Genomic DNA, 26,477 nt, shown 5'->3' on the forward strand with positions numbered 1-26,477 from the left:
AGTGTCCACAGCTGGGCGTGAGGTTGACGCCGGCTGGGGAGGTTTGTGGAGACCTCTGTGCTGTCTCTAGCCTCCTGCTGCCTTAAATAATGTTCCATAAAGGGAGAACAAGTAGCACTGCCTGACTAACCACCAATGGAAATTCAATTTGCTGCACAGCATGACTACAGAACATCCCACGCTGTATACAGAACAGGAAAATGTGCGTTTCTGTGTTTCTATTGTACATTCATGTGTGTGGTTGCGTACGATGTGTGAGTGTGTGTCTTGTCCACAAAATTAACTTCACAGAAGTTATTTTCAAAACTCTCACTACATGGGGGGAAAAGGAATTGACTTTTTCTAAAACAAGGTTTGTTTCAATACTCTCCCGGTGGAAGACGTGGAAATGATGCAACGACTTGAAACACTTGACAGGATCTAAAACTCACCTCCCTCCACCCCCACCCCCCCTTACCATCACAAGAGTTTAAAGCTTGCCGTAACCTCGAGGAACCAAAAAAATATCAAAGTAAGAAATCTCACTGTGCCTTTCATTAGACCTTGTGATCCCAGATTAAGCAACAGACCAACAAACGTGTCACGCATCAGCTAAGAGGTAGTTTGAATCCTTTTTATTTTTAGTATAGCCTTACTTTCTTAGTTTAAAAACAAGGCAGAGGTTCTTTTATAAATAACTTCTGAGTAGACTATGTGAGACAACGTAAAGACAAAGGAGTCCAGGCGAATTGGGAGACATTTTCAACTGAAAGAAATATGTTCAAGCTCCCAAAATAGTTTGTGTACCCTGAAGTGTGTTTGGTCGAGGCACTGAATGCATGCAGCTCATGGGACACTGTCCTGTAGCTAAATCTGGCCTCTGACCTTTATAAGCAGCAGTAGAGTTAAATGTTATTGAAAAACTTTGACTTATTCCTAACCCAGCACACAATGGGATTCATAAAAAGTCAATTCCAAACATGAAAAATCACAACTAGGTCATTTGAATGTGACCTTTTAAATAAAGAAACTCTAATATTGACCAAAAATAAGTGTGTGGATAAGGTAACCTGCCTACTATAAATGGAATCCCCATCTTTGCTTGCTGTGCCTGCAAAATCAATATCATTGGCAAGACCGATGAAGTCAATTTTTGTATAAAAACCTCTGTGAGCAAAAGGTTTCTTTGCAGAGCGCACTGAGAAAACCTCTTCTATCATTCCATGTCTGCCGTGAAGGTCAAATTAGTTGAATTAATATCACATGAACAAACTGGTAGCCGTGCAGCAGAGGGTTTTCTGGCAATGGCTCATTCTTTTCCTGCAGCCTATTTGTGTGTAGAATTCCCTGGCTACAAAGTGGATTTTTGTTTCAACTATCGCGTATATAATTTCATTTCATTTTTATTTGTCCCGCTCATGGTACGCAAAACCAAATGTACAACAATTGCCATAAAACATGACTCCACCATTGAGCGAAAAGGAGCAGGGAGAAGAATAACATCTTATGTGACCTGCCCCTTTCTAAAAAAAACAAATAAATACAAATAGATGGTCTGCCCTTCATTATAATAATTATTTTGTTTTCACAGACAAACATAACAGTATCTTAGGAATCAATTGTTTGTCTCTTGTTTTAAGAATATGTGTCGCCTTCTCTATCTGCAGCCCTCTGAGAGAAGGCGGGCAGAGAAAAGAGAGATGAGAGTGACAGAAATGGTGCTTGTGTGTCTTTGTGCAATTTCTGTGCATTTCTGGGAATCTGCAAGTCCTTTTTTTCAACCTCTTTCAAAGACCTTTCTCTCTGACAAATAAAGACTTTGACTCCAAATCTCTGGCAGATGCCCAAATCCGGCAGATTTCGAGCCTAATTGGCCCAAACAACAGCGAGGGGTATCTTGTCTCTGCAAATGACTGTCGCATTTTGTAAAGAACGAGCGCAGCATTTGTTTGGTTTGTTTAAAACCTTCGGCAAATAAAACCTAGAATGAGCATAGAAACACATGCAGATAAGACACATACTGTATAAGCCAACTGTGGTTATACAATAAATGACAGAACAAGTTAAAAAACAGATGCCATTTGAAAATGCCAGGTCATCACCACTTTGTTCATCTTCTTTTTTATTTATTTGTAATGGAGCGTCGTCCGTAACGCACGCGTGACCTGGTTTTTTCCTTGGTAAATGTGAAAGCAGTTGTTGGTTTAAAGATCAAACCTCCTCCGCTTCTTTGGTCTTCACTTGGTCAGCCATAAGATCTGTACCAGCGAACAGCAATGACAAAAGCATGCCAAGTCAGCCTCTCTTTTCTGTCTCTTAACACCCATATCTCCAGCACATTTCAGCAATAATTGGTACACAAAACAGTAAGGGGTGTCTCGTCTTTCGCCAACACTTCATGAAAAGCCTGTGGGACACGTTTTTTTTGTCACGCTTGAAAAACATTACAAACCACAAAAACATGTTCACTTGAGGCAAGAGACAGCCGAGCTGATGTACTACTGTGGTGCCGCTGTGTACATTCACTGTGGAAATTCATGAGCTGCACAATATCTGAGTTAATTTATATGCGGATATCAACAGAGAGTTGCTTGATGAATTATACATAGCAGATGCGAGCCACAGAAGACAGATGAGTAAAATGAATGTGCACTTGCTATTCTACATCCTGGCCACATTTGGGATCATACCCATGAGAGAGATATCAGGCAATAGAGGCGTAACGTCAAACGCTATTTATGAGGCAATTTGATGCCATATGAGTAACAACGGCATTCACTTAGCTGACAAAGAACTCAGAATTATGTACTTCCTTATTAAACACTCCTGGGGGAAATAAGGGTTCACGATCAACGTATCACATCTCCAGCTTCAGAAGAGCTCTAAAGATTTTTTTGGAATAAGTCTTTCTATTTGCTAAAGAACAGTTAAAGAAATCCCACTGCAAACTACTTAGTTATTGTTGTCCCTTAATACTCATACCCTAAAATTACTTAATTTAATTCATAGCCTCAATTAATACAGTTAAATTGTCATTGCCCCCTTGACAATCTAAATGTAAACCATATTAACTTGAACTCAGACACATGGATACATTTGGATAATAAACCCACATTGTGTTATATGTAGCCTCCCTTAGAGAGGGAATATTACACATTTGTTTACAAGGCTGAAGAGGAAAGGGCATAGTAAGATATTTGAGAACAAAATTAAACAGTTTAAAAAGTGTAAACTGAGTAAGCCTACAGAGATAAAAAAGTAAAGGGATGTCATTTGAGAGCACAGATTACAAATCTGAGATAACATTTTAGCACAGAAATGCTTTATCCTGCTTGTTGAATTTCATTACCAAGTTCCTTATGTACATATCTTTACATGACGCATTCCTCTTCTCTGTGATGTTTAATTCATGGTCCACCATCAGCTTCACGACAAAACATGCATCTACATCTTCATAATTATTTTTCTCTGAATAACTTCATGTCCCTGAAGCTCTCTGGAGCACAACAGTCCACAGGACGTCCAATATATTTTAATCTGAATACTCCCGATAGTAGAAACCTGTTATGTTAAAGAATGTATTTTGCTGCCCGGCGTGCTGTATAACAAAGGATGCCTCAGGAAGAACTGGGCATAAATAAAAATGCTGAATATCAGGACGGAGCGCATACAGCTTACCCTGACACGAGCGTTACTCGGAACAAGCACAATGTGTAGCTAGCAGAAAAACCTGCCTTTGTTAGCGCAGGGACTGTGAAATGAAATCGAATAATGTGGACAGCAGGAGCCGAGGCTCGGCTGAGGATGTTGCTCTCCAGTGTCAACACACATCAATAAACAACCTAATAAAAAGCCCTGTGGTCAAAACATTATTTCAGCTGCCGTTCTCCGCTCAGACTTGCTGAAAAACGCAGCTAGGTCCTCACGTACAAATCAAGCTGAGTCCTACAGGTGGTTGCTGTGCGTTCCGCATGTTATATACATTTACAGCTCCTCTAACCCTTTGTCTTCCTCTCGCTTCTGATCTATGATGTCACTCTCTCGCTGTCACTATTCTCTCCTTCCATTGATCGAGGTGGACACATATCCACACACATATAAAACCCACACAGCAGGGCAATAAAATAAGGTGGCAAATCCATTAAAAGGCCATTTTGGTGTGATCCTTATCTCTTCCTGTCTCTCCCATCATTTCCATCAAATCCCTCTCTAAAGATGTGAGAGAGCATTTGATTGACAGGTGGAAGTAGCCACAGCAGTACACAGCTGATAGGGATCAGTGTGTCTGCTGCTGATGGGCATTTATACCACTTGGCTGGCCTCAAGCCTTTAAGATGAAACACCTCTCTGTGTGTGTGTGTGTGTGTGTGTGTGTGTGTGTGTGTGTGTGTGTGTGTGTGTGTGTGTGTGTGTGTGTGTGTGTGTGTGTGTGTGTGTGTGTGTGTGTGTGTGTGTGTGTGTGTGTGTGTGTGTGTGTGTGTGTGTGTGTGTGTGTGTGTGTGTGTGTGTGTGTCACCCAGTACCCAAGATCTTTCGAATGAGAAAAGTAAGTATATATAGAATGTGAGTTTTGAGTTAGAGTTAGGTTGTAATATCAACCAGTTATTAGAATAAATAACTGTATGTGTTAAAACAAAATGCACTGTCCGGCTGACCCATTACCTTCGCTAATGCCAAATAAGGACAACTACTGAACCAGGCTCAACAGACCATCATGACACCAATCTGAGAAGTAAAGTGAGGAAAAATGTTATCTTCAACATCAGAGGGAAAACTCATGAAACAGTGACGCGTTCAGCTGTGTCTCAAAATGCTAATGCATACGGTAACTTTCTATAGTTGAAGATAAGGCCTTACTTAGACCATACTTTTATTTCTGAAATGAAGCTCGGAAGAAGTGTCAAACTCAAGGGTCAAATGCAGCACCTAATATTTCCCTTGCCTATAGTTTGGGAATACAAACACAAAGGCAGCAGGTGTGAAAAGCTCTCTACTGTAGCTTTCCAATTAGATGATATTATGGGGACCTTATTTCCTGTGCTTGACATCAATGACACTGTGTGTGTGTGTCGATAGAAAAGCAATGATGTGTGCGTACAAGGAAAGACAAGAAATTACACACACACACACTTGCATACACATTCGGGCGCAGGTGTTCATCAAACACGTTATTTCCCACTTGACCAGCCAGAAAGATAATACTATATTGCCGAAGAGACGCAGCAACAACAATACACCTCTCCGCTTCCTGCCATGTAACGTGTCATTATGTTAACGCTTCTTTTTTTTTATCTGCTCTTTGCAAATCCCACTTCAGCTTTAACAATTTCTCCTCACACCTGATGCACTTGTTGCAAAACCCCCACGATTTTGTCCATCTTTATTAGACTGTCTTACGACTGGGAGTTTAACGATGCACTCAATCTACATTTTGATTAGAATTTCTAAGGTCACAATTAAATATGGTTTTTGATTTTAAATTCTTTCGTTGAGCTATGACGGCTTTGCCAAGGATGCAATACAGATCACAATAACACACACACACACACACACACACGTGCACAATCCAACACTGGGCTGCATTTTCACTCAGGGAAATCCTGATGATCTGCGTTCCAGCTATGGCTCCTCTTTGATGCCCAATTAACTCAGGCAGACCTGGCTAGCTGATCCAATTATTATTTCAGCTTAGCAAGTACAGTGTGGCAGGCGCAGAGGTGATGTCATGGCTAGGCAACCGCCGACGCACTGCTCTCGCTGCAGGCCCTGCACTAAATACATACCATTAGGTTAAAATGCAGCGTTTTCAGTTAATATAGCATGGTGCAACTCTTTGTCACATTGTGTTTTCTCTCCTTCACACCTTTCTGTCACTTCCTGCGTTTGACGATTCCTGGTCTCTCACTCTGCCGACTGCTTCTTCCTCTTCTCGCTGCACAGAAACCTCTCTTACTCCCCAACGAGCTCTCCATTTTCCCACCTCTTTCCTTTTAACCCCCCACATATTTTCAGAATTTACCCCTTTCCTGTGAATTCCATCTTCTCTCACCTGAATCCTAACCACCTAATCCTCTCTCTTCATGCTTTCTCACGACAAATCATTTGATTCCTTCCTGCTTCCGTTTTTTGTGTTTCTTTGTTTTCCCTTGCACTAAAGACTGAAGGGAAGGAAGACGAATAATGGATTTTGGGGGGAGAGGAGGGCAGTTGGCTGACAGAGAGAGTCCCATCTGCAGTGAGCTCATTAGAAGATGGGAGGAGAACACGGAGGCATCCACACATATTTCTCTCTATATCTGTCTCCATGTCTATATGTGTGTCTTCCTCTGTCCTCAAATACCATGCTCTCATTGATCACAAACATATCCGACACACAGTCAATTGTTTTACTTTATACCACCTTGCAGTACCATGAGGCCATACATTTTTACTACATGTGGAATCAGTGGACATCGAGCCATAAATCCAAAGCATTGTTAAAGCTGGACAACTTTTCTTCTTCTCTGACTTTTGCAGTGTAAGAAGGAGTGTGATGAATTACTGATAGGAACATGCTCAGGGATACTACAGAAAGCTGAATTTCCAACTACTGCCTGAGCTTGACCCTGCTGTTGTGCATGCAGCCTTAAAGCTAGCTGACAGGGCCTTGAGTCTTAACACCTCTCTCCAAAAGTGGGCAGAATAAGTCATTGTCCTTTTTCGCATTTGCCTAAATTCTGCAATTTTCAGCCACTTGAATGCAAAGTGCAAGTGCAGATTAAAACTGGCCGGTTGCACGTTCCAGTCCGATCTGCATTAATGTAATGACGCTGCCCACTCCTTTCACCTCTAAACTACAAATAATTATTTCCATTTTCTGTGGCTTTAATGTGAAGGTCAGCAGATGGCAAGGAGCTGGGAAGCATGAAAAAAGCATGGTGTCTTTTTAAACAGAAGGTTATTCAACTGATCCCCAAACACTAACATTACTCACCCTCCCTCGCAAAAAGGGTCAAAAGGTCAGCGACAGCCAACATCCCTTGAGCTGTGAGGGATTCTGCTCAAGGACTCTCAAGTGATAAACATGAGTCACTGCGAGTAAAGTGTTTATCTTTCAAACTGCGGCATACAAGGTAAGAAATTAAAGAATCACCAACCTACTCACGGCATGGGTGGATACATTCCTGATAAAGGAAGCTATTAAATTCCCACTGCGTGATAACGAAGCCATGGTAAATCGATGTTAATGATAAATACAATTGTAACATCTCCACTGTTACCTGAACATCCACATTGGGTGCCCTGCACAGCACCCTTGAAGGAAAGAAGAATGATATCTCGGGTTTAATGGTGCATAACATGTATGTAATCTTGTAACAATTCCACAGTAATGGGGATATTGTAAAAGTGTCCATTAGCCGTGGCACATCAGCGTTCTTTATGTCATTAAACAAGCTCATGAGAAACCCGTCACCAACGCAAGCATCAAGTCAACTGATAGATGATCACGGCGAGGCTGTCAATTAGCGCCCGCCCTGTGACCATGAATATGCAATCAATGCAATCGGCAAGTATGGATCAAATGTCAGCCGTCTGCCTGAGGCCCATTCACATTTCATTTTAGTGAACATATGGAAGAAAGCACGAACAACATGTAGCACATGCCAGAGCTCGATGGCATCAAAGTGTTACATCAAAGCTCTTCTTGACAGTTCTACTGTTGTCTCTTGACTTATTTTGCTTTCTTTTCTTTAATTAAGTAGTAATATTAGATAGAAAGGACATGAACATACACAAGTATATAAGAAAAGGAAGCTATGGTTGGTGTGTTCAAAGACAAATAAGGTTGTGAATTTCCTTTCTGAGTGATTATAAAAGATGCAGTCGATACAACAATAGCTTTTTCCCCATCTCATGTTGACAAACCAGCAGCATCAGATGTTGCCTCTGGGCTTGTGTCACACCTCAAAGAGGCCCCAGAGCTCCTCTGGAGGAAACTCATTTGTGCAAAACAGTCAGCTAATCTAATATTTCGGGTCTTTGAAACAAATGAAACATTACTGGAGAGACAGACTGGGCTCCCACATGTTTAAAATCTCTGAGTCAATTTGTCCTCCAAACAGCGATGTGGGAAAGGATGTGCCCGTGTTCAAATAATAAAAGTACAGAGGGACACTCGGGGGAAGAACTTTTTGAACTTGTCTACTTTGAGATGAGGTCAAAGGTCAGGTTTCAGTGTAAGACCCCCTGGACCTGGTTGAAATTCAGTGACTTTCTCATTGACAGGTGCTCCAGGTCCTGCTGCTGATGCTGTCTTACATATCAAATGAATTGTGAAAATTCCTGTGAACAAGTGAGAGGGATGAAAACAGTGCCATCCCAGTGAAAGATTGACATCCTGTTATTAAGTATAAGATATAAAAATGACATCAGAAGATCACATTTGTGGGCTGACAAATTTGACTAGTCTTCATGTCGATAAACCACAGTTACTGCACCGTTTTCTAAAGCATAACACACTAAACGGAGCTACTTTGCAGCCCGGAGAGATGATTTTGAGGCAAAACCTTTCAGCACACAATTGGCCATACATCAAAGCAGCCATTTGAAAGAGGAGTTCCAACCTCTCTTGATCTCTATCTTTGCTCATTTCACATGTCGAGAAGTGGCCTACAGCATGTGGGGAAATAAAAATGCATCTTTGCTGTATCAGATATGATACATATGATACATTCACAACATCAATGCACCAAACCCCACCCCACTTGTCAAATAAAAACTAAACAGTTACAGTATTTTCATTTGTGACCCTGCTGTCCTTCAGGGTGGATAACTATAATTCAAAGTCTTCCCTCCCTATCCTCAGCAGCTCATCCCAGCAGCTCTTTGGACTGTCGTCAGCAGTCCATCCTGTGGACGCCTGCCAGTAGCCCCTCTGTCCGATCAATAGCCACCGGCGGCTAGCTTTCCCCCTTTTGCTCTCTCTCTCTCTGCTACCTCGGTATAAAGGCTGCTCTGTTCTGCCGGCGCAGCATAGTGATTAGGCATTAGGCCTGCGCTGCTGTGTGAATTAGCTTAATCTGTGTCCGCGATGAAGGACGAGGCTTTTCATGCCCACTGGAGACATTCACTGGACATAAAAGAAGCTAATCTTTAGGACATTTAGAGGGGGTGAGAGTGTGTGTGAGGGAAACAGGGATTGCTTGAGACAGTTCCCACAGTGATTCTTGTTTTAAATCCATCCAAGTTTTTGAAGATGTGTGGCAAGGTGAGTGTTATACTGTCATCCCTCAAGGAGCAGGAGAAGTGGATAACATGTGGAAAAATAGAGAGACAATCTATATTCCCATATTCCTGCAGCAGAGGTCAGTTTAAGGGGAATTAGAGGGATTGTATTGAACATGGAAGCTTACCTGGCCACAAAGGAAGCTGCCTAACCTCAAGTGCAAACCCAAAGTTATATACTTTCAAACACTGACAAAAGACAAAGGAGTTAATGTGATATACCTGAGTGCACTCTTTCCCTCTCTGTGCTTCCTCTGTCCAGCATGCACCTGGCCAAGTGCTGACATGCACTAGGATGAACATGAACCCACAGCATGCCAAACAGCAGAAACCCCAGTCCTCCTCCTCCTCCTCCTCCTCCTCCTCCTCCTCCTCCTCCTCCTCCTCCTCCTCACATCATCTGCTGGATATATTGTACGCCCTTGACAAACTGCCAGTGCACAATCCCCCCTCCTGCAAATGTCTACTGATGAAAGCCGTACAGCCGTAGTCTTACCCATACTCTTATCCTTGTATCACCTTTCCTGCTCCCACACCTCAGACAAAAGGCAATTCCATAAAAAAAACGTAACAAGCATCAGTGGACAGAGATTTATAAGCAATAATCTACCCTATAATACCCAAGGCACCTTTATGGCCCCAGTAATAACTCATATTCCAATCCATACTAGGCCATAATGTCTTGTGCAGATAATTTTAAGGAAACAATAAGTTAACTTCTGGTTGTCAATGGACTTCCCCAAACAAATCATCCGGCTATGGAGAGCACCCTTTTTTGTTTACACGGTGCTTTTTACACCTTAAAAGCACTTTTACGCACAACCAATGGGGAATGTGGGTCAGCTGGAGCTAAATATCTGTAGAGTGTTGGGTGATCCGAGCACAGCCGGATGCGTGTGTCTGAGAGGAGCATGTTATCAAAAGCAGGGCACCAGCACTTTCCCAAAATCACCCCCCATGCATGATCAAGAAGTCATTTCCTGCGCATCGCCAAACTACGTCCCACTTTGGGGAATGAAAACAGACTAAACACACAGACCTGTCACCTCCTTGCTGTCTGCCCGATCACATTAAGTCTACAGCAGGGAACATAACGGGATGACCTACCGAAATGAGATCCTGTACACTGTCAGCGTCCGGCTTCCCCTCGTTTCCCTCGTTTCCCTCGTGCCCCTGGTCCGCCTCTCCTTCCAGTCAATACGCAATGTGCTCGGATCAGATCACAACGGATTGGTGCGCCTTTTCGCTGCGTCCTGCTTCCAGAGTTGCCGGGGATGGAGCGACCATTTGCCGGGATCCTGGGCCGGGGGTGCGAGGCTGAGGCATCCGCAGGGAAGAGGAAATGGATGTGGAGGAGACAAAGGAGGAAGAGGTGAAGCGCTGGCTGCGAAACGCGAGAAAGAACGAAAGAGAGGAAGAGACGGAGAGAGAGGAGAGCAGCAAAGCACTGCAGCGACGGGGAGGAAACACCGCCGGAGAGGAGGCAGACAGCAGCTCCCTGACTCGCTCACGCACATGCGCGCGCGAAACATTGCCATCATATAAGGATACGGAGCGCCATCTTCAGGTGGCGCGTGGAGGTGAGGTTGGGAGTTGTCTCATGCATTTAATGTGTGTTAATGAGCATATTTAAACTGTGATTTATTTTTGACAGGGTGTGTGTCAGTGTACCTCCACGGGAAACCCTTTCTTTTATTAATTGTTCTGACTGACATTTCTCCAAATTTGATATCATAGCAAGTGCTGTGTGCATGTCATTAATTTCGAAGGTCATCCTTGGCAACAATTAGAACACACACAAACAATAATTTAGGCCTACTTTGACCTTGACCCTTTGTCCTATACTCTCAATACATCTTTAACCCTTTGCCAAATTCTGGTTTCATCATATAATTACCTTATAAGGATGTGATTCAATTCCTATGTGGGAGATTAGTCCACATATGTGTACAGATGTTTCCCCTCAACCCCACCCATGTTGTCATACACCGCCCCTTCCCCCCTCTGCACATATTCACACTCCATGGCAACCAGATCCCTGTTGGGTTCTGATGATGATAATATCACCTGACCTGCCCTCCATCATCTTTCCACCCCTATCCCCTTCAGTTTGCAAACAAACACACACACACACACACACAAACCTGGTTGCCCAAGGTCAAGAATGGCTGAGTATTTCAGATACGTTGCTATATCATATTCTGCACAGTCAGTTCTGCTGGCTCAGACAGATTGAGGATTTATTTCCTTCTTCCTTTCCTTTTCCTTTTTTTGCGCTCTTCTTTTTCATTTCTTTCACTTTGTTCTTGTAACTACTCTGGTCTCGAAATAACATTACGCATCGAACTGATATCCACAATGACGTTTATTCTCTTCTTTGCTCATTCATGAAACACCGTGAAAACGTGTTTGCCTAGTAGACCAGCAGTAGAATTATCGTTATCACATCGTTGACACTTTTACCGCCCTTTTACTCTCTCCAAACACAATATAAACATCCGGGGCAAGAGGTCACATGACTTCCGGAAAGACAATTCTTATCATTTTTACAAAATAAACCAATGTTCAAGCATACACTCTTCAAAAAAGGACAAAACAATAATAAGGGACCTTTGAGCGTCAGCTACACTCCCACCAAAATTACCTTCAAACACATATGCAGATGTTAATACATATACTATATGATCTACATCAAATGGTAATTTTCAACTCTTTTATCTTGTTTGTCTTTCCCTTAACTCGCATATAGAACAGTGCAAGTTCACAATATAATTTACATATTTGAACAATTAATATCATTTACATAACTGAGGCTACATCAACTTTAATATTCCCTTAGCCTAACGAGGAAATATATACGTTTCTAGCTATTCTAGAAAGTTAGCTTCCTAACTGCTCTCCACTAGAACAACTAACTTCTGAATCGGTCTTTCAACAACGGATGGCTTGTTGAGGCGTTCACCCTTTTTCCCCAACTGCTGCGCCCCAATCTGTATTGAAACCTTCCGCACCAGCCCATCATCATCCTCATGTGCTTTAAGAACCCTGGCAAGTTTCCATTCATTGCGGGGTATGTCCTCTTCTTTGACTATCACGATATCACCAACTTTCATGTTCCGTCTTGGAACATGCCATCGCTGCCTGAGAGTAATGTTGGCCAGATATTCCTTTCTCCATCTGTTCCAAAATTGTTCGGACAGATATTGAACTCTTCTCCAGCGTTTTCTGGTATACAAATCCTCCTTAACAAACTTGCCTGGTGGAGAAAGTGGAACAGATGACTTCATGGTGATCAGATGATTTGGAGTTAGCGGCTCCAGACTTGTAGGATCGCTGATGTTGTCGACAGTGAGTGGGCGGCCATTTACAATGGACATGGCTTCGTAAAAGAAGAGGCGTCATCCAATCTTCCCACACTGTGAGCAAGGACTGTGGTCAGTACACTTCTGACTGTCCTGATCTGCCGCTCCCATACTCCTCCAGCATGACTTGAGCCTGGCACATTCATGAGGAAGTCACACTGCCTATCTGCCAGGTATGCAGCTACTCTGTCTTTGTTGACTTCCTTCAGGGCTTTTGCAATTTCATTTTTTGCTCCCACGAAGTTAGAACCCTGATCCGATCTGATGTGTCGCACAGCGCCGCGGATAGCTATGAAGCACCGTATGGCATTAATGAACGCGTCAGTTGTCATGACGTCCAACATCTCTATGTGGACTGCTCTGGAACATAGGCACGTGAAGAGAAGACCATACCGTTTGTATTCTTTGCGGCCCTGCTGAGTATGAAAGGGGCCAAAACAGTCCATACCGCAGTATGTGAACGGTGGTGAGGGATCTGTACGGTCGCTAGGTAGGTCCGCCATCCGCTGCTCTTCTGGTGGTGCTCTAGCTCTCCTACACAAGACACATCGCCTGATGAACTGGGCTACTACTTTACTTCCACCAACAATCCAGTAGCCGTTGGCTCTCAGTTCATTCAGAGTATAACCTCTGCCTTGGTGTTGTGTCATGTTGTGGTGGTGTGTAAGGAGGAGGCGTGTGACTGCACCATCCTTAGGGAGTATTATTGGGTGTCTCAACTCCAGTGGTCCCGACGCTTTCCTCATTCGCCCTCCCACTCTCATTACGCCATTTTGGATGAATGGATCAAGCTGATAGAGTTGATGGTTGCGAGGAAGCCTTCCTGATTTCTGGCTGAGCGTGTTCAACTCTTCTTGAAAGGCATCTTGTTGTGCAAGCTTGATGAGCGTCAGTGCAGCTTGCTTTCTTTCCTCCACATTTAAAGGCTCAGTGGCCTTGGTCCTCTTAGCCAATCGTTGAATGCGAGCAATGACATTGACTGCTGTGGTCCATCTTGAGAACCTTGCCAGTTGCTCTTGAAAGTCACATTGCACTGCAACATCTGTTTTGAGAACTTGAGTAACCTTTACCTCAGGGTCTCCCACCAGCAACTCTGTAGTACCCTGATGTGCAACAATCTCTCTTTCCCATAGAAACTTGGGACCTGTGATCCAATTTGAGCTGATGAGGTCTGCCACCTTGAGGCCTCTCGAAGCGTGGTCAGCTGGGTTTTCTCCTGTTTCAACATAGAACCACTGTCCTGGGTTGGTAGCTTCCCGAATCCTCTGAACACGGTTTGCGACAAAGACATGAAATCTTCGAGCTTCGTTGTTTATATAACCCAGGACAACTTGCGAATCTGTCCAAAAGTATTCTTTGTCCACTTTTAGATCCAGCTCCTCCTTTAGCATGCTACTCACCGCAGCAGAGGTCACTGCAGCCGTAAGCTCCAGTCTTGGGATAGTAACTATTTTTGTTGGTGCGACTCTCGCTTTGCCCATGACAAAGGCGCAGTGTATGTTCTCTTTACCCACCAACCTGACATATGAGCACTGTCCGTACCCCTGACTGCTCGCATCAGAAAAGTGATGAAGCTCGACACTCAGTATCTCACCAAAGTGTTTAGGTGTGAAGCATCTTGGGATCTGAATCTTCTAAAGATTTTCCAGATCATTCATCCAACTTTCCCACCTTAGCTTCAATTCGCTTGGCAGTGGTTCATCCCATCCGGTTCCTTTCCGACACATCTCTTGCAGAACCCTCTTTCCCTCTAGGATGAATGGAGCTAGAAACCCCAATGGGTCATACAGAGAGGCCACAACTGAGAGTATCCCACGGCGAGTTGCTGGTTTCTCATCGAGTGACACTTTGAAGGAGAAGCTGTCACTTTCAACGTTCCATCGTATTCCTAGCACTCTCTGTGCTGGAAGTTCATCGTGGTTGAGGTCCACATTTTTTACCTCTGCAGCACGTTCTGAAACACAGATGGAGTCTAGAACTTCCCGGTTGTTGGAAAGGAATTTGTGAAGGTGTAGATTCCCTTTGGCACACACAACTTGGGCTTCCTTCACCAACTTAACTGCCTCATCGACAGACTCCAAGCTTATGATGCCGTCGTCTACATAGAAGTTCTTTCTGATGAAGCTAGCTGCAGAGGGGTACTGTATTTGATTCTGACTGGCAAGATGCTTCAGACCATAATTGGCGCAGCCAGGGGAAGATGATGCTCCGAAAAGATGGACCTTCATTCGGTATGCTGTGGGTTCTGAGTCTGTATCCCCATTTTCCCACCAGAGAAACCGAAAGTAGTCCCTGTCTTCTTTGTGGACATGGAACCTGTGGAACATTTTTTCCACATCGCACATGACGGCGATGGCATGCTTACGAAACCGGCAGAGCACTGCAGTTAGGCCATTTGTGAGATCCGGTCCTGTTAGCAGGTGATCGTTTAGGGAGGTGCCTTCGTACTTTGCAGAACAATCGAAAACAACTCTTATTTTATCTGGTTTCCGAGGATGGTAAACCCCATGGTGTGGGATATACCAGACCTTGCCTGGTTCTGGTTGTGTTTCTGCTTTCTCTGCGTCGCCATCTTTGAAGACGCCATCCATAAACTTCAGATAGTCGGCCTTGAGTTTGGGATCTCTTTCCAGTTTCCTTTTAAGGTGCTTTAGCCGGATCAAAGCCAGCCTTTTGTTGTCTGGGAGTAGAGGTCGTGCTTTAAATGGAAGAGGCATTTCTAGATGACCCTGCTTGTTTTGCTGGATTCCTTCCTTTAGGATCTGCAGAAAGCGAATATCATCTTGTGATATACTTTTGTCCCCTGGCTTAGTGTCCGCGAAATCGGACTCCAGCACCTTGATAACCGCTGATGGCGTTACAGGTGGCACCTCTCTGACCGATACCCGATGACAAAGTCCAGTCACATCTTGAGAATTCACACGCTGCGATGCACTTCCTACGATGCTCCATCCAAGGTCAGTCTTGATGGCATAGGGCTCGTAATCGCCACCAGTGATGATTTTCCTTGGGGCCAGTGCTCTGGAGCAGTCATAGCCAATCAGTAATCCAACACCGCAATCTATAAGTGGAGGCATCTCTTGAGCTATATCTGCAAGGTGTTTCCATTTCATGGCTGTCTTGCAGGTTGGAATGTGCGCACGTTCCAGTGGAATGAAATCCCTTGTATAAGCTGGAGGCAGATCAATGGATGTATTTGAGGTGAACCCTCTGACTTTGAGTCCACAAACTCTCTGACTCTTTACAATTGAGTCTTTTCCCATCATAGTCGATAATTTTAGTTTTACCGGCTCCATCTCTGTTTGCAGCTTCTCACAAACCTCCTGTTCTACGAAGGTGTGACTGCTTTGGGTGTCCAATAGAGCATACACCAGAGTTTCAGAATTAGGAGTGTTAGATGATGAAATCCACACTGGCACGATCATTGATGTGCTCCCACCTTCACCTCCATTCACACAACATGATAGTGAGGATGTATTTCCTTCAAACCTGCTGTGTGTGTAGGGTTTGTCCGCTGAGGAACGCTCTTCATGCAAAGGAGTTGGATGACCCCTTTTGCATATGCCACACGTGGCTCTGTTCTTGCAGTCTCTGGAGACATGTCCCTTTCTCAGGCATGCAAAACACAGCCTATTTTCTTGTATACATTTTCTCTTTTCCTCCACAGTCAATTCCAGTAGCTTTTGGCATTTGAATATGGAATGATTTTCTCCACAGCAAAAACACTCAGTGTTTTGTGTTAGCATGCTCCCTTTCTTCACTTTCTCTGCATCTTCTGACTTGGTTTCTTCAACGTTGGTTTTAGCTACAATGCAAGGTGTTTCTGAATCCCCCACGTCGGTGGCAAATGTGTTTGCTTTTGGCCCTTTGGCTTCTCTTACAGGCATTTCTGCTGAGGGTTTCAGAGCATATAGTGATGACACTGGGTTGCATGCTATACGGGCCTCCTTTGATATGAACCTGGCAAACTCTGCAAAACTTGGATAATCATTGCCTAAATCCAGCTGTTCTGTGACATAACGGTTCCACCTTGATGTGAACCAATCAGGAAGTTTGGTTAGCATCTTCTGATTCTCTTCACAGTCGTTAAGAACTTGTAGGCCCTTAACGTGAGGCATAGCGTTGCTGCATGTTTGGAGGAAGTCACTAAATTCTCTCAACTTGAGATATTCCTTTCCCCCCAATCTTTGGCCATCCGTTGAGTTTCTCTCTGAAGGCTCGCTGCACAACAAAGGAATGACCATATCTGGCATTCAGCCTATCCCATGCTTGTTCATAGGCCTCCTCATCTTTTCTGTAGAAGCTACCTTCAAGGGCAGATTTCAGATTTCACCCCCCCAACGCCTGTACTAAATGTGCCTCATTTTTAGTCATTTCTTGACTTCCAGAGTGAGGAGAAGATGGGCTAGCTTCATTCAATTGGCTGTGTACAGGACTACGCCTCTCACTCCTTTCCTTTCTCTCTTCTTCGGTATACACATTTAACTTTGCCTGAATGACATCAAGATCTCTTTGATTTTCAAGTTTCTTCAATTGTTGACGTTGAGCTTCAATAGCAGCTTCCATATCCATTTCAGCTCTCTTTGCAGCTAACTGTGCAACTGTCTCTGCTCTCTTGGCTGAAATACTAGGTGACTCTGAGAGATGATCTGAACGGTAGCTAGGTGCAGTGGCTCTAGATGCTGTAGATCCATATATGGACCGAGCATACTCATTATTAAGCAGCATGCGTAACCTTGATTTTTCTGCTTCAGCGTCAAAGTCGCCTGCATCTTCAGTTAACCTTACTCTCATTAGCTGTAGTAGATCTGCAGTTACAGCTGAGCATGCATCCATTTTCCTGCGAATGTCCTGATTAGGTGCTGTATTAAGTCGCATGTTGTCATATAAGTCCTTTAATTCGGATTCAAGCCCCTCAACTTCATCCATCATGTTACACATGTCACTCTCAGAGCATATTCTTTTAATTTTTGTCCGAATGTCTCTTACCGCATTTTTCCATTTTTCATACACCGTTTTGAACTTATTTTCCTTTTGAGTTAACTCTTGCTCTTTAAGTTCTTGCATTTTTGTTGTTAGCCGTCTCTCGAGAGAGGATTTCCTTACTCTTGTCTCTGATTTTTTAGATGCAGCACTTCTTCTCTCATCTTTCTCTTCTGCTTCAAAGTCTGAGCTTTGCTCTTTTTCATGTAGCGACATTAAATCAGACTGACAGACTAAGTTACAGGCATCAATGGCAACTCTTACCTTTAACACTTAGCCAATACAATTCTTAACAGTAATAACCCTTAACAATAACAGTTACAGGAACTTTAAATATATTTTCTTTACACTAATAGGTCTTTATTACCTTTACCTTATTTGTGGGACTATCCATCAATTATTTGAGGTTTACATTTCAAAGTACAGTTCAACCTGAAGAGCCACACTCGTCCGCGCGGGATACGCAGCACACAGTCTGATGAAGCTCGTCGTCCGCACGGGATGCGCAGCACACCGTCTGATGAAGCTCGTCGTCCGCACGGGATGCGCAGCACACCGTCTGATGAAGCTCGTCGTCCGCACGGGATGCGCAGCACACAGTCTGATGAAGCTCGTCGTCCGCACGGGATGCGCAGCACACAGTCTGATGAAGCTCGTCGTCCGCACGGGATGCGCAGCACACCGTCTGATGAAGCGCAGCTTCGCACACGATACGCGACGCCTGTTGCTTGCAGCAAGATGGGGAACAGCGACAGCGTCTCACGTCTTTAGCCTGTAGCTTGCAGCAGGATCGAATAGCTTCGCACACTTTAGCCTGTAGCTTGCGGCAGGATTGAGAACAGCGTCTCACCTCTTTAGCCTGTTGCTTGCAGCAGGATGGGGAATAGCGTAGCACACTCTAGCCTGTAGCTGGCAGCAGGATCGAATACCTCGATTCGGATGGATTAGGTTACGTTTTCACTGTAACTACTCTGGTCTCGAAATAACATTACGCATCGAACTGATATCCACAATGACGTTTATTCTCTTCTTTGCTCATTCATTAAACACCGTGAAAACGTGTTTGCCTAGTAGACCAGCAGTAGAATTATCGTTATCACATCGTTGACACTTTTACCGCCCTTTTACTCTCTCCAAACACAATATAAACATCCGGGGCAAGAGGTCACATGACTTCCGGAAAGACAATTCTTATCATTTTTACAAAATAAACCAATGTTCAAGCATACACTCTTCAAAAAAGGACAAAACAATAATAAGGGACCTTTGAGCGTCAGCTACAGTTCTCTCTTTGGAGGCATTCAAATGTCTACATCATCAATTGTTTGTTTGCTGCTTTTATCCTGCACATATGGACAAAACAGACACATTATACTATATTATTCCATCATCCCATATTGTAGCATTACAGCAAAAAGTGAATTTCAAAGATGTGTACTAAAATCTCTTCCATATTGCCAATGCATTTAGAGATGATATTGCATATCTCTTGATATCTGTTTATGCACTGATTTCTAACAAGCGTTATAAAACGGACAAGTCAAATCAAGCAATCTGATTGGTTCTTAGCCGTGATATACTGAGCGTATACCACGGGTAGAATTGTAAGTTACTTTTCACAACAAGCCAGTATCCCTCCGCGTCTAAGAAAAACAGTATACCGCGTCGGGCCGAACCACGCCCCTTAGCTGTGATATAATGAGCATATACCACGGCCTGTCGTGAGCTATTGCTTAATTATAAAGGTCAGAGGAAATAAAAAGTCAAGCAAGTGACGTCAATCTGAGCTTTATCAATATCTTCTGTGATAACTGATTACAGGATTTTCTTATAACATATTTTAATCGTACTCTTCTTATCATGCTTCTTCTCTTTTTGTGTACACATGTTTAAAGACTTCCCATTAGATGGTGCCACTGAGCTGAACTACATTTCAATATTTTTTTCTATTATATTTTAAATCTAAATACTTGTGCATTTTCCAATGCGACCAATTTTCTCCTTGTCCACTTATGCCTGAAAGATGCCACAACATGACTTCCTGTTTATGTGTCACTATTTACTCCTCGGTATTGAATGTTCACCCACATTGATAAGAGTGAGTACCAAAGGTCATTCAATGAAAATAGTTTATAATGTAAATAGACCCTCACAAATATTAGTTTCTTGCTGCACAGCTGCGATAAAGCCTGTCCCTAGAGATATTTTATATAAAGCGTTATATAATTGCACTCCCTTTGGGCCGCTGCATTGGGCAGTCACTGTAACCCTGTAAAGATTTGTGAAATAGATACCATGGAAAATAAGTATTTGAAAGTATACATATTTAAAGGTTCCATCTTCCAATTCTATTAATCTCGTTGGACAGATGTTGTCACTGCATACATTTGGAAATACTGAGAATTAGAAAGAAAAGGAAGCAACTTTAGCCCACATACATACATGTCAAATCTTTGTGGATATCTATCCCATAACTCCCCATAAGAACATATTGAGCAGCAGATGAGCATAGAGCGAGATCACTGCCAATCCCACGTCAGGGATTGGAAGAACAGAGCATACAGGTGGATGCTGTGGAGGTGGAGGAAGCAAACAAGAAGGCATTCAGCACAGCGGGGAAGAGAAGCCAAAGCGGTAAAGAAAGGGGAGCAACAGCATCAGAGAGCAGCATCAGAGAGCAGCATCATTAGAGTGCAGAGCAGGGAAACACAGAGGTGCATATGGGACGGCTTATTATGCAGGAGTTGTTGTTAGTGGCAAACATAACTGTGTCTGGCTACGTTTTCTGCCTGAGCATCACAAATGATTTATTTAATGAGAAACCACACTGCAAGAGAGAGTATCGGCTGAAGTGTGTGTACAACATAACCTTAAACTTATTCCAAAACAATGAGTGAATAAGCCACTCAAGGATTTCCATCATATATTGGATTTTAGCTGCAGAGATTTCCTCCCATTCAGCCATTAGGAGGAGAATTCTTCCTTAAAGCTAGAATCAGTACTGAGATAAAATAGGGAAGTATGGGAAAGTTACAAATTCCTGTTTTTATTTCCTTTTTGATTCACCCCCAAACCGTTGGTTGAATGTCCGATTCATAAAATGTGTTGCAGCTCAGTTCAGAGAAATTATCTAGACGTCACACCCTCAGGTCTGTCAGTGAGAAAGTTGCTACAGTTCATGGGTGAGTGCACAAAACTAACATTGGCTGCAAAAGTTCAATCGAAGAAATTACTAATAATTCTGGAAAAAATCTGTACTGCTGACAAGAAACTTTTCAATGTACTACTCATGGCTTCATCAATAGCTGTGAAAGAAAAAGAAACTCATGAGGTGATCAATATTTCTTTGCAGAAGGCACTAAAAAACGTGTGTAAAAAGTCACAAAATGTTCAAATTATAATATTGTCTACTACTTTATTTCCTGGAAATTGTTTAATATTATACATTCAATGATAAGAGTAATGTTAAGGCTGGCTAGCTACCTAACAAGGAAGGAAGACACACACAATTGTGGATTTTAACTGATATTTATTTATGAAAGTAAGAACTAAATAATGAATAGGTGATAGCAGTGAGATATAATCATGCTGCCTTCTTTCTACTACTCCAGGTGCAGACTTAATGGGTGCTTAATCTCAATGTTTACTCACTTTGAATCGTCCACACATTTGAAATTCCAAAAGGACTTAAGCTGCAGATGTAACATGGATTATAACTGACTCCACCCTTTGCTGAATTTACCATTGTTTATAAAGGGTTGACGCCTCTTTCAAGAAAAATAAACACCCACCTATTACCGAACACATTGCCATTGTGATGGATTGGCTCTCTGAAGCAAGTTTCATATATTGATGGCGTGAAAGGATCGGGAAACCAGTGGCTGCCTGAAAAGTGGGAGAAACAGATTAATCATGGTCAGCATGTTACAGGAAGTTGCATGCTTTGTAGTTAATGAGCTGAAACGAGAGATGTAATGATCCACAACAGAAAAATACAACAAAAACAGACTCAACAATTCCCTCCAAAACTTTCGACCTGTTCAGCAGCTGTCATCGACATCCGCCTCACCACTGGCGTCTTTAAATATTGTTAAAAAAATCCTAACCAGATCTTCTAGTCCTCAACAGCTAAAGACCTTGTTCAAAAACCACATTCCACAACTTTATTTAACCGTGCACAGCTGCAGTATTTATGCAGAAATGTAAGTTTGTGTTCTGAGCCTGCCCTGCACAGGGATCAATATCCTGGTAACAAATGACCAGGAGTTCAAAAGCAACCTCAGAAACTCCCTCTGGAGTGAACTTTGGGGTTCTAGCCTTTGTAGTCCATTTACACAAAAGTATGTAAAGCCCCTAAAAAGCACAATAGGGCCTCTTTTAATGGTCAACCAGTTTAGAGGCCTTCATATTCAATGCATTTGACAACCTAGAATACTTTACAACGTTCCTGTCAGTTAATCAAAAATCCTCAGCCATCCAGAGCCCTAAGGTGCTGTAACATTTAACCATGATTTGCAATACTTGTTCCAATATTTGATATGAGCCCTCAACATTACAGAAGGACATACAACATTTAAAGTAACAGGTAATATGGAGTAAACGTCTGCATCGGCACTTCAATGGTAACCACAGATATTTATATAACAATTTTAGAGTGAGATAAACTCCGGTAATGTACACACAGTTTGTAAATGAATCATCACGCAGCAAGAAACACCTTTGTTTTACCTTGCGGTTGTCATGGTTACCGTTCCCCATGTGCCGTTCCTGTCATGATCTGATGGATGTGTTTAATTACTGCTGGCTCCAACCCTCACACACACACACACACACACACACACACACACACACACACACACACACACACACACACACACACACACACACACACACACACACACACACACACACACACACACACACACACACACACACACACACACACACACACACACACACACACACACACACACACACACACACACACACACACACACACACACACACACACACACACACACACACACACACACACACACACACACACACACACTTGTAAACAAGCCAGCAGAACACCAATGCATGATAATACAAACTGTCTACAAACTGATATTTCTGCAATGTTTCCATGCAACTATCTGAACTCAATTTAAATACACATATATATATATATATACATTTTATACACTGCTTCTGTCAAGAAAATATGCTCTTACTTCTATTCCAAACATTTGTTAGTTTCAAAAAAGCACAGTAGAGCAGTGCATATTTTAAACATTCATGGACTTGGCTAGCAGAACCACAATTGAACCTTCTGGAACAACAAATACTGTTACATTTGTATCAGAAACGTTATCAGTGCCAGACATTCACATTGAGTCATTACTGCTTAAGCTCTAGCAATTTCAAGAGTAACAGCAAAGAGAAGTAGTGGTCAGTGAGAATAAATCAAGAATAAATCAGTCAATTAGTGGCTGATGATTCCACCTGAGGCCATATTATGGTCACCTGTGTAGCCACGTGGGAGGGGTTTGCTGAAACGGAGCATTTGAATGAATAAATTGTTCCGATAATTAGTCGAACAGCCTAGGCTTGTTCTGTGTGTCTGACGTGAAAAACTTCCAAAGTAACACTGCTGTTACGTTGGATCTTCAACGACACGTTTTCCACGTTATTGTGTCAAGATTCGACAGTAAAGTGAAACCTCTGGCGAGGAAGGAAGTACAATCACATGCTACTGTTGCGTTACGCAGGATGTGGGGAATGACAGTAAACCCTGCGCTCTAAATCCACTGGAACCACGGGAGGACCCGTGCTGTTGTTTCAGTGTAAAACCAGACAAACTGAGCATCAATGAAGACACGAGAGAGAGTGTCACTTTCCACTCTGGCCTGCGGTGAATATGAATGAAGAATGACCAATGGTGAGTAAATAAAGCGAAGGCGTGTAGGTCAAATCAGCTCGCGTAAAGCACTGAAAAGAAACATACATTTAACACATCAAATTCTACCCGAATGAAAGCCGAAGTTAGGTTCGTGTTAGTGTAAAGATGATGGAGCACTCTTGTATAGTTTGTGGAATGTAAAGCAGTGTAGTGAACCGGTATCGAAACTTACCGAAGAGACCTGCATCCGTCCGTCTCCGCTGAGCCTCTGGAGGACTTGCTGTATTGTTGGAGACGTAATGGTTCTACAAACAGGGGAATTCCGTGTTTATAACCTCCCATCGGCCAGTCAGAGGGAAACTGAAAGATTTGGATTTACGGGAATTGACTTCTGGGTTAAAGGAATTGACAATCTCGGGTAGGACTGCTTTAAACTCCACAGAAATCAATGTGTATGTCCAGGAAAAGGTTACAACATGTTTTAATGTATAAATGATTAATACTAAAATGTAAAGTGGTTGTATAAAAAAAATACACATTTGGGTAAAAAGTTTTAAAGACGTTACATTTGTGATATAAGGGTATTATACTATTGGATTTTTTAATTGATGATGCATTCACGTACAATGTCACGGTGGGTCAATTTGAACTATTTCCAATGTATGTACAACTGTATTATGTTTGTCTATGTTATGTATTATTCTACAAAGTAAAACACCTATAAAAGTGGGGTACAAAGTGCACTAAGTCAAGTATTCTACCAGTTCCATCACTTAATGAATATGTGCCATCCCTATAGGTTATTGTTTCTCCTCTTAAAATATTAAACTTGGGGATGTTTGGTCCTGCTGTGAGATTGGGAGAGAAATTAAAGTGTTTTTTTTAACAAAATGCAATACCACCTAAAATAAAAAAAGAGGTCAGAAAAATCAAGCTAAAATGCTGCAGGTAAATACAGGAATTAAACAAGGCAAAACAATAAAATAGGTTATAAAGCACTGTCATGTATTCAAATCTCTCTTATTGTACATTTTATAAAGGGTCTCAGCATAAGAGTTTTAGATTGCTTTGACCATGGAGCCATGTGTGGGAACAAAGCCTTCTAAAATCCGTGGATATCCAATAACCCTTGGAATTTCATTTAAAGGCCAAGTGTGTGGGTTTTTCTTCATTAAAAACTGTATAACATGCAAACATATTTTGGATGAGTTGTCTGACCTCCCTCTCACCATCAGCCTCTTCTCTGCATCAGTCTGCTTGCTCTTCTGCTTCTACCTCTATCGCTGTCCTGTGACAACAAAAGGACTCCCAAAGAAGTTAAAAACGATTACATGCCGGTGGTGCAACCTGTTATCAACAACGTAGTAAGTAAGACACTACTTCTAATAATAAAACTGATTTTAAAGTTACGGATCTATCAAACTTTGAATACGTAATAGATCCGACTGAATGGATACTTCTCATGATAAATTGAACCCAGGTTACATGCAAAATCCTTCAATGACTTATCTTACGAAATCTAGTCGAAGTGGAAATACTTCATGAAAAGTTAGAGCAGCACTTTAAAAAGCAACACTGAGATGTGGATCACACAAAAACAGCTGCAACCTAATATTAGGTATTAGATGTTAACCCTTTTGGGTGCTCCACTTCCTTTGGTTTTAAATATTATTTGGGGTATTGGTTGCGAAATTGACATCCAGTCATGCACGGAAACTAAAGCAGAACGAGGAATGAAGCTGGTTTTAACACGTTTCTTCAAAAAAAGAAACACCAACGGGAAAAGAGGACACTCTCTGATACACATCTCCAATTTCTACGGGACTTTGCTTTTGGAAAACATATTTTGAGTCCTCTATGGGAAGTTTTCTTTGAATAGATAACTTTAAAACAAATGTGCTTGTGCTATTAAAAGAACACTTACCAACTTCAAAATGACCTGAAAATGCTTGAAAAAGCAATAAAAACGTTTCACAAACATAATTAACAAGAGCTAAGAGTTCAAACTAGCTGCCCTGTGTTATGACATCTAATATTTACCACTGTAATGCTTTCATCCTTTCAAGAATGGGATTATCACAACCTCGCTGCAAAACTCATCCTGCCCAGCACTGAAACACAGGATCCGTGGCTGCACGGAAGAAAACGCGGTGAGAAATAATTATTTTAATGTTTTATTATTTGTTTTAGTGAATGATTTGCTGAGTAACACTTGAAATATATATATATTTTTTAAACGCTTAAAAAGGTAACAATAAACCCCATCACAGTTCAATAAATGTTGGGGAAATGTTTGGTGTACATGCAAGTAAAAGTACATTAAAATCAGACCACCAAGAGAGCCGATATCAGTCTCATTCAACAGTTTGTGATAGATTTGATTAAAGGCTGCCCATCATTTTGTTGTTGCACAGTCAGCAGTTGTAGTGCAGCTGTTCTCCAGACCAAAGGTTGTTCAACATACAACAAAAAAAGGCTGTGGTCACTGACTGAGGGCGTGCACTGGATGACTCACATTTTGACTCCTCTCCCTCTCTTCTGCAGGATATTGTGAGCACCTTGCACAGCCTAACCTGCAAAATGAGAATTTTGAATTTAAACATTTATCCCACACACCTTCTGGTCACGACCGTCCTAAATTCAGTAAGGTGCCCCTGTCACGAGAAACCGGTAAGTCTAGGCATATTTATTTGTGTAAAAATGTAAAGATTCGTTAATAATTGATTTCATAATTCATCTTTAGAGAAGGGGCAGCAGAGGGTGACCTGCTTACATGTTTTCCATTTCTCCATGTGAGTGTTGGCCCTTTAATGTTGGCGGACTGCAGTCGTGTTTCTGTTTGCCACAGAGAAGGTGACTCAGCGAGGTTATATAGCCTGTGTGAGTGTATCCAAACACAAACCTATTTGAACCCTAGTACACTCATATATTTGGTGCCAGGCAGAAAGTAGCCATAGCGGAAAGTGTGCCTGAAGAATGTTAGCCTTTTTGTGCACCAAAATGAA

At 42.3% G+C, this 26,477-nt stretch overlaps 1 protein-coding gene across 1 annotated transcript in view; it reads right to left on the minus strand.

The window, feature by feature from the left end:
- The window catches only part of ctnnd2a (catenin (cadherin-associated protein), delta 2a), a 170,728-nt gene extending 148,241 nt beyond the window's left edge, over positions 1-22,487 (minus strand). The window contains 2 exon segments of the mRNA XM_034109154.2: positions 21,380-21,473; positions 22,317-22,487. Of these exon segments, the coding sequence (XP_033965045.1) occupies positions 21,380-21,473; positions 22,317-22,346 (124 nt within the window). The 5' untranslated portion in view covers positions 22,347-22,487.
- Between the last annotated feature and the right edge of the window lie 3,990 nt (positions 22,488-26,477).

Source organism: Pseudochaenichthys georgianus, chromosome 20, assembly GCF_902827115.2.
Source record: "Pseudochaenichthys georgianus chromosome 20, fPseGeo1.2, whole genome shotgun sequence".
Taxonomy (NCBI): Eukaryota; Metazoa; Chordata; class Actinopteri; order Perciformes; family Channichthyidae; genus Pseudochaenichthys; species Pseudochaenichthys georgianus.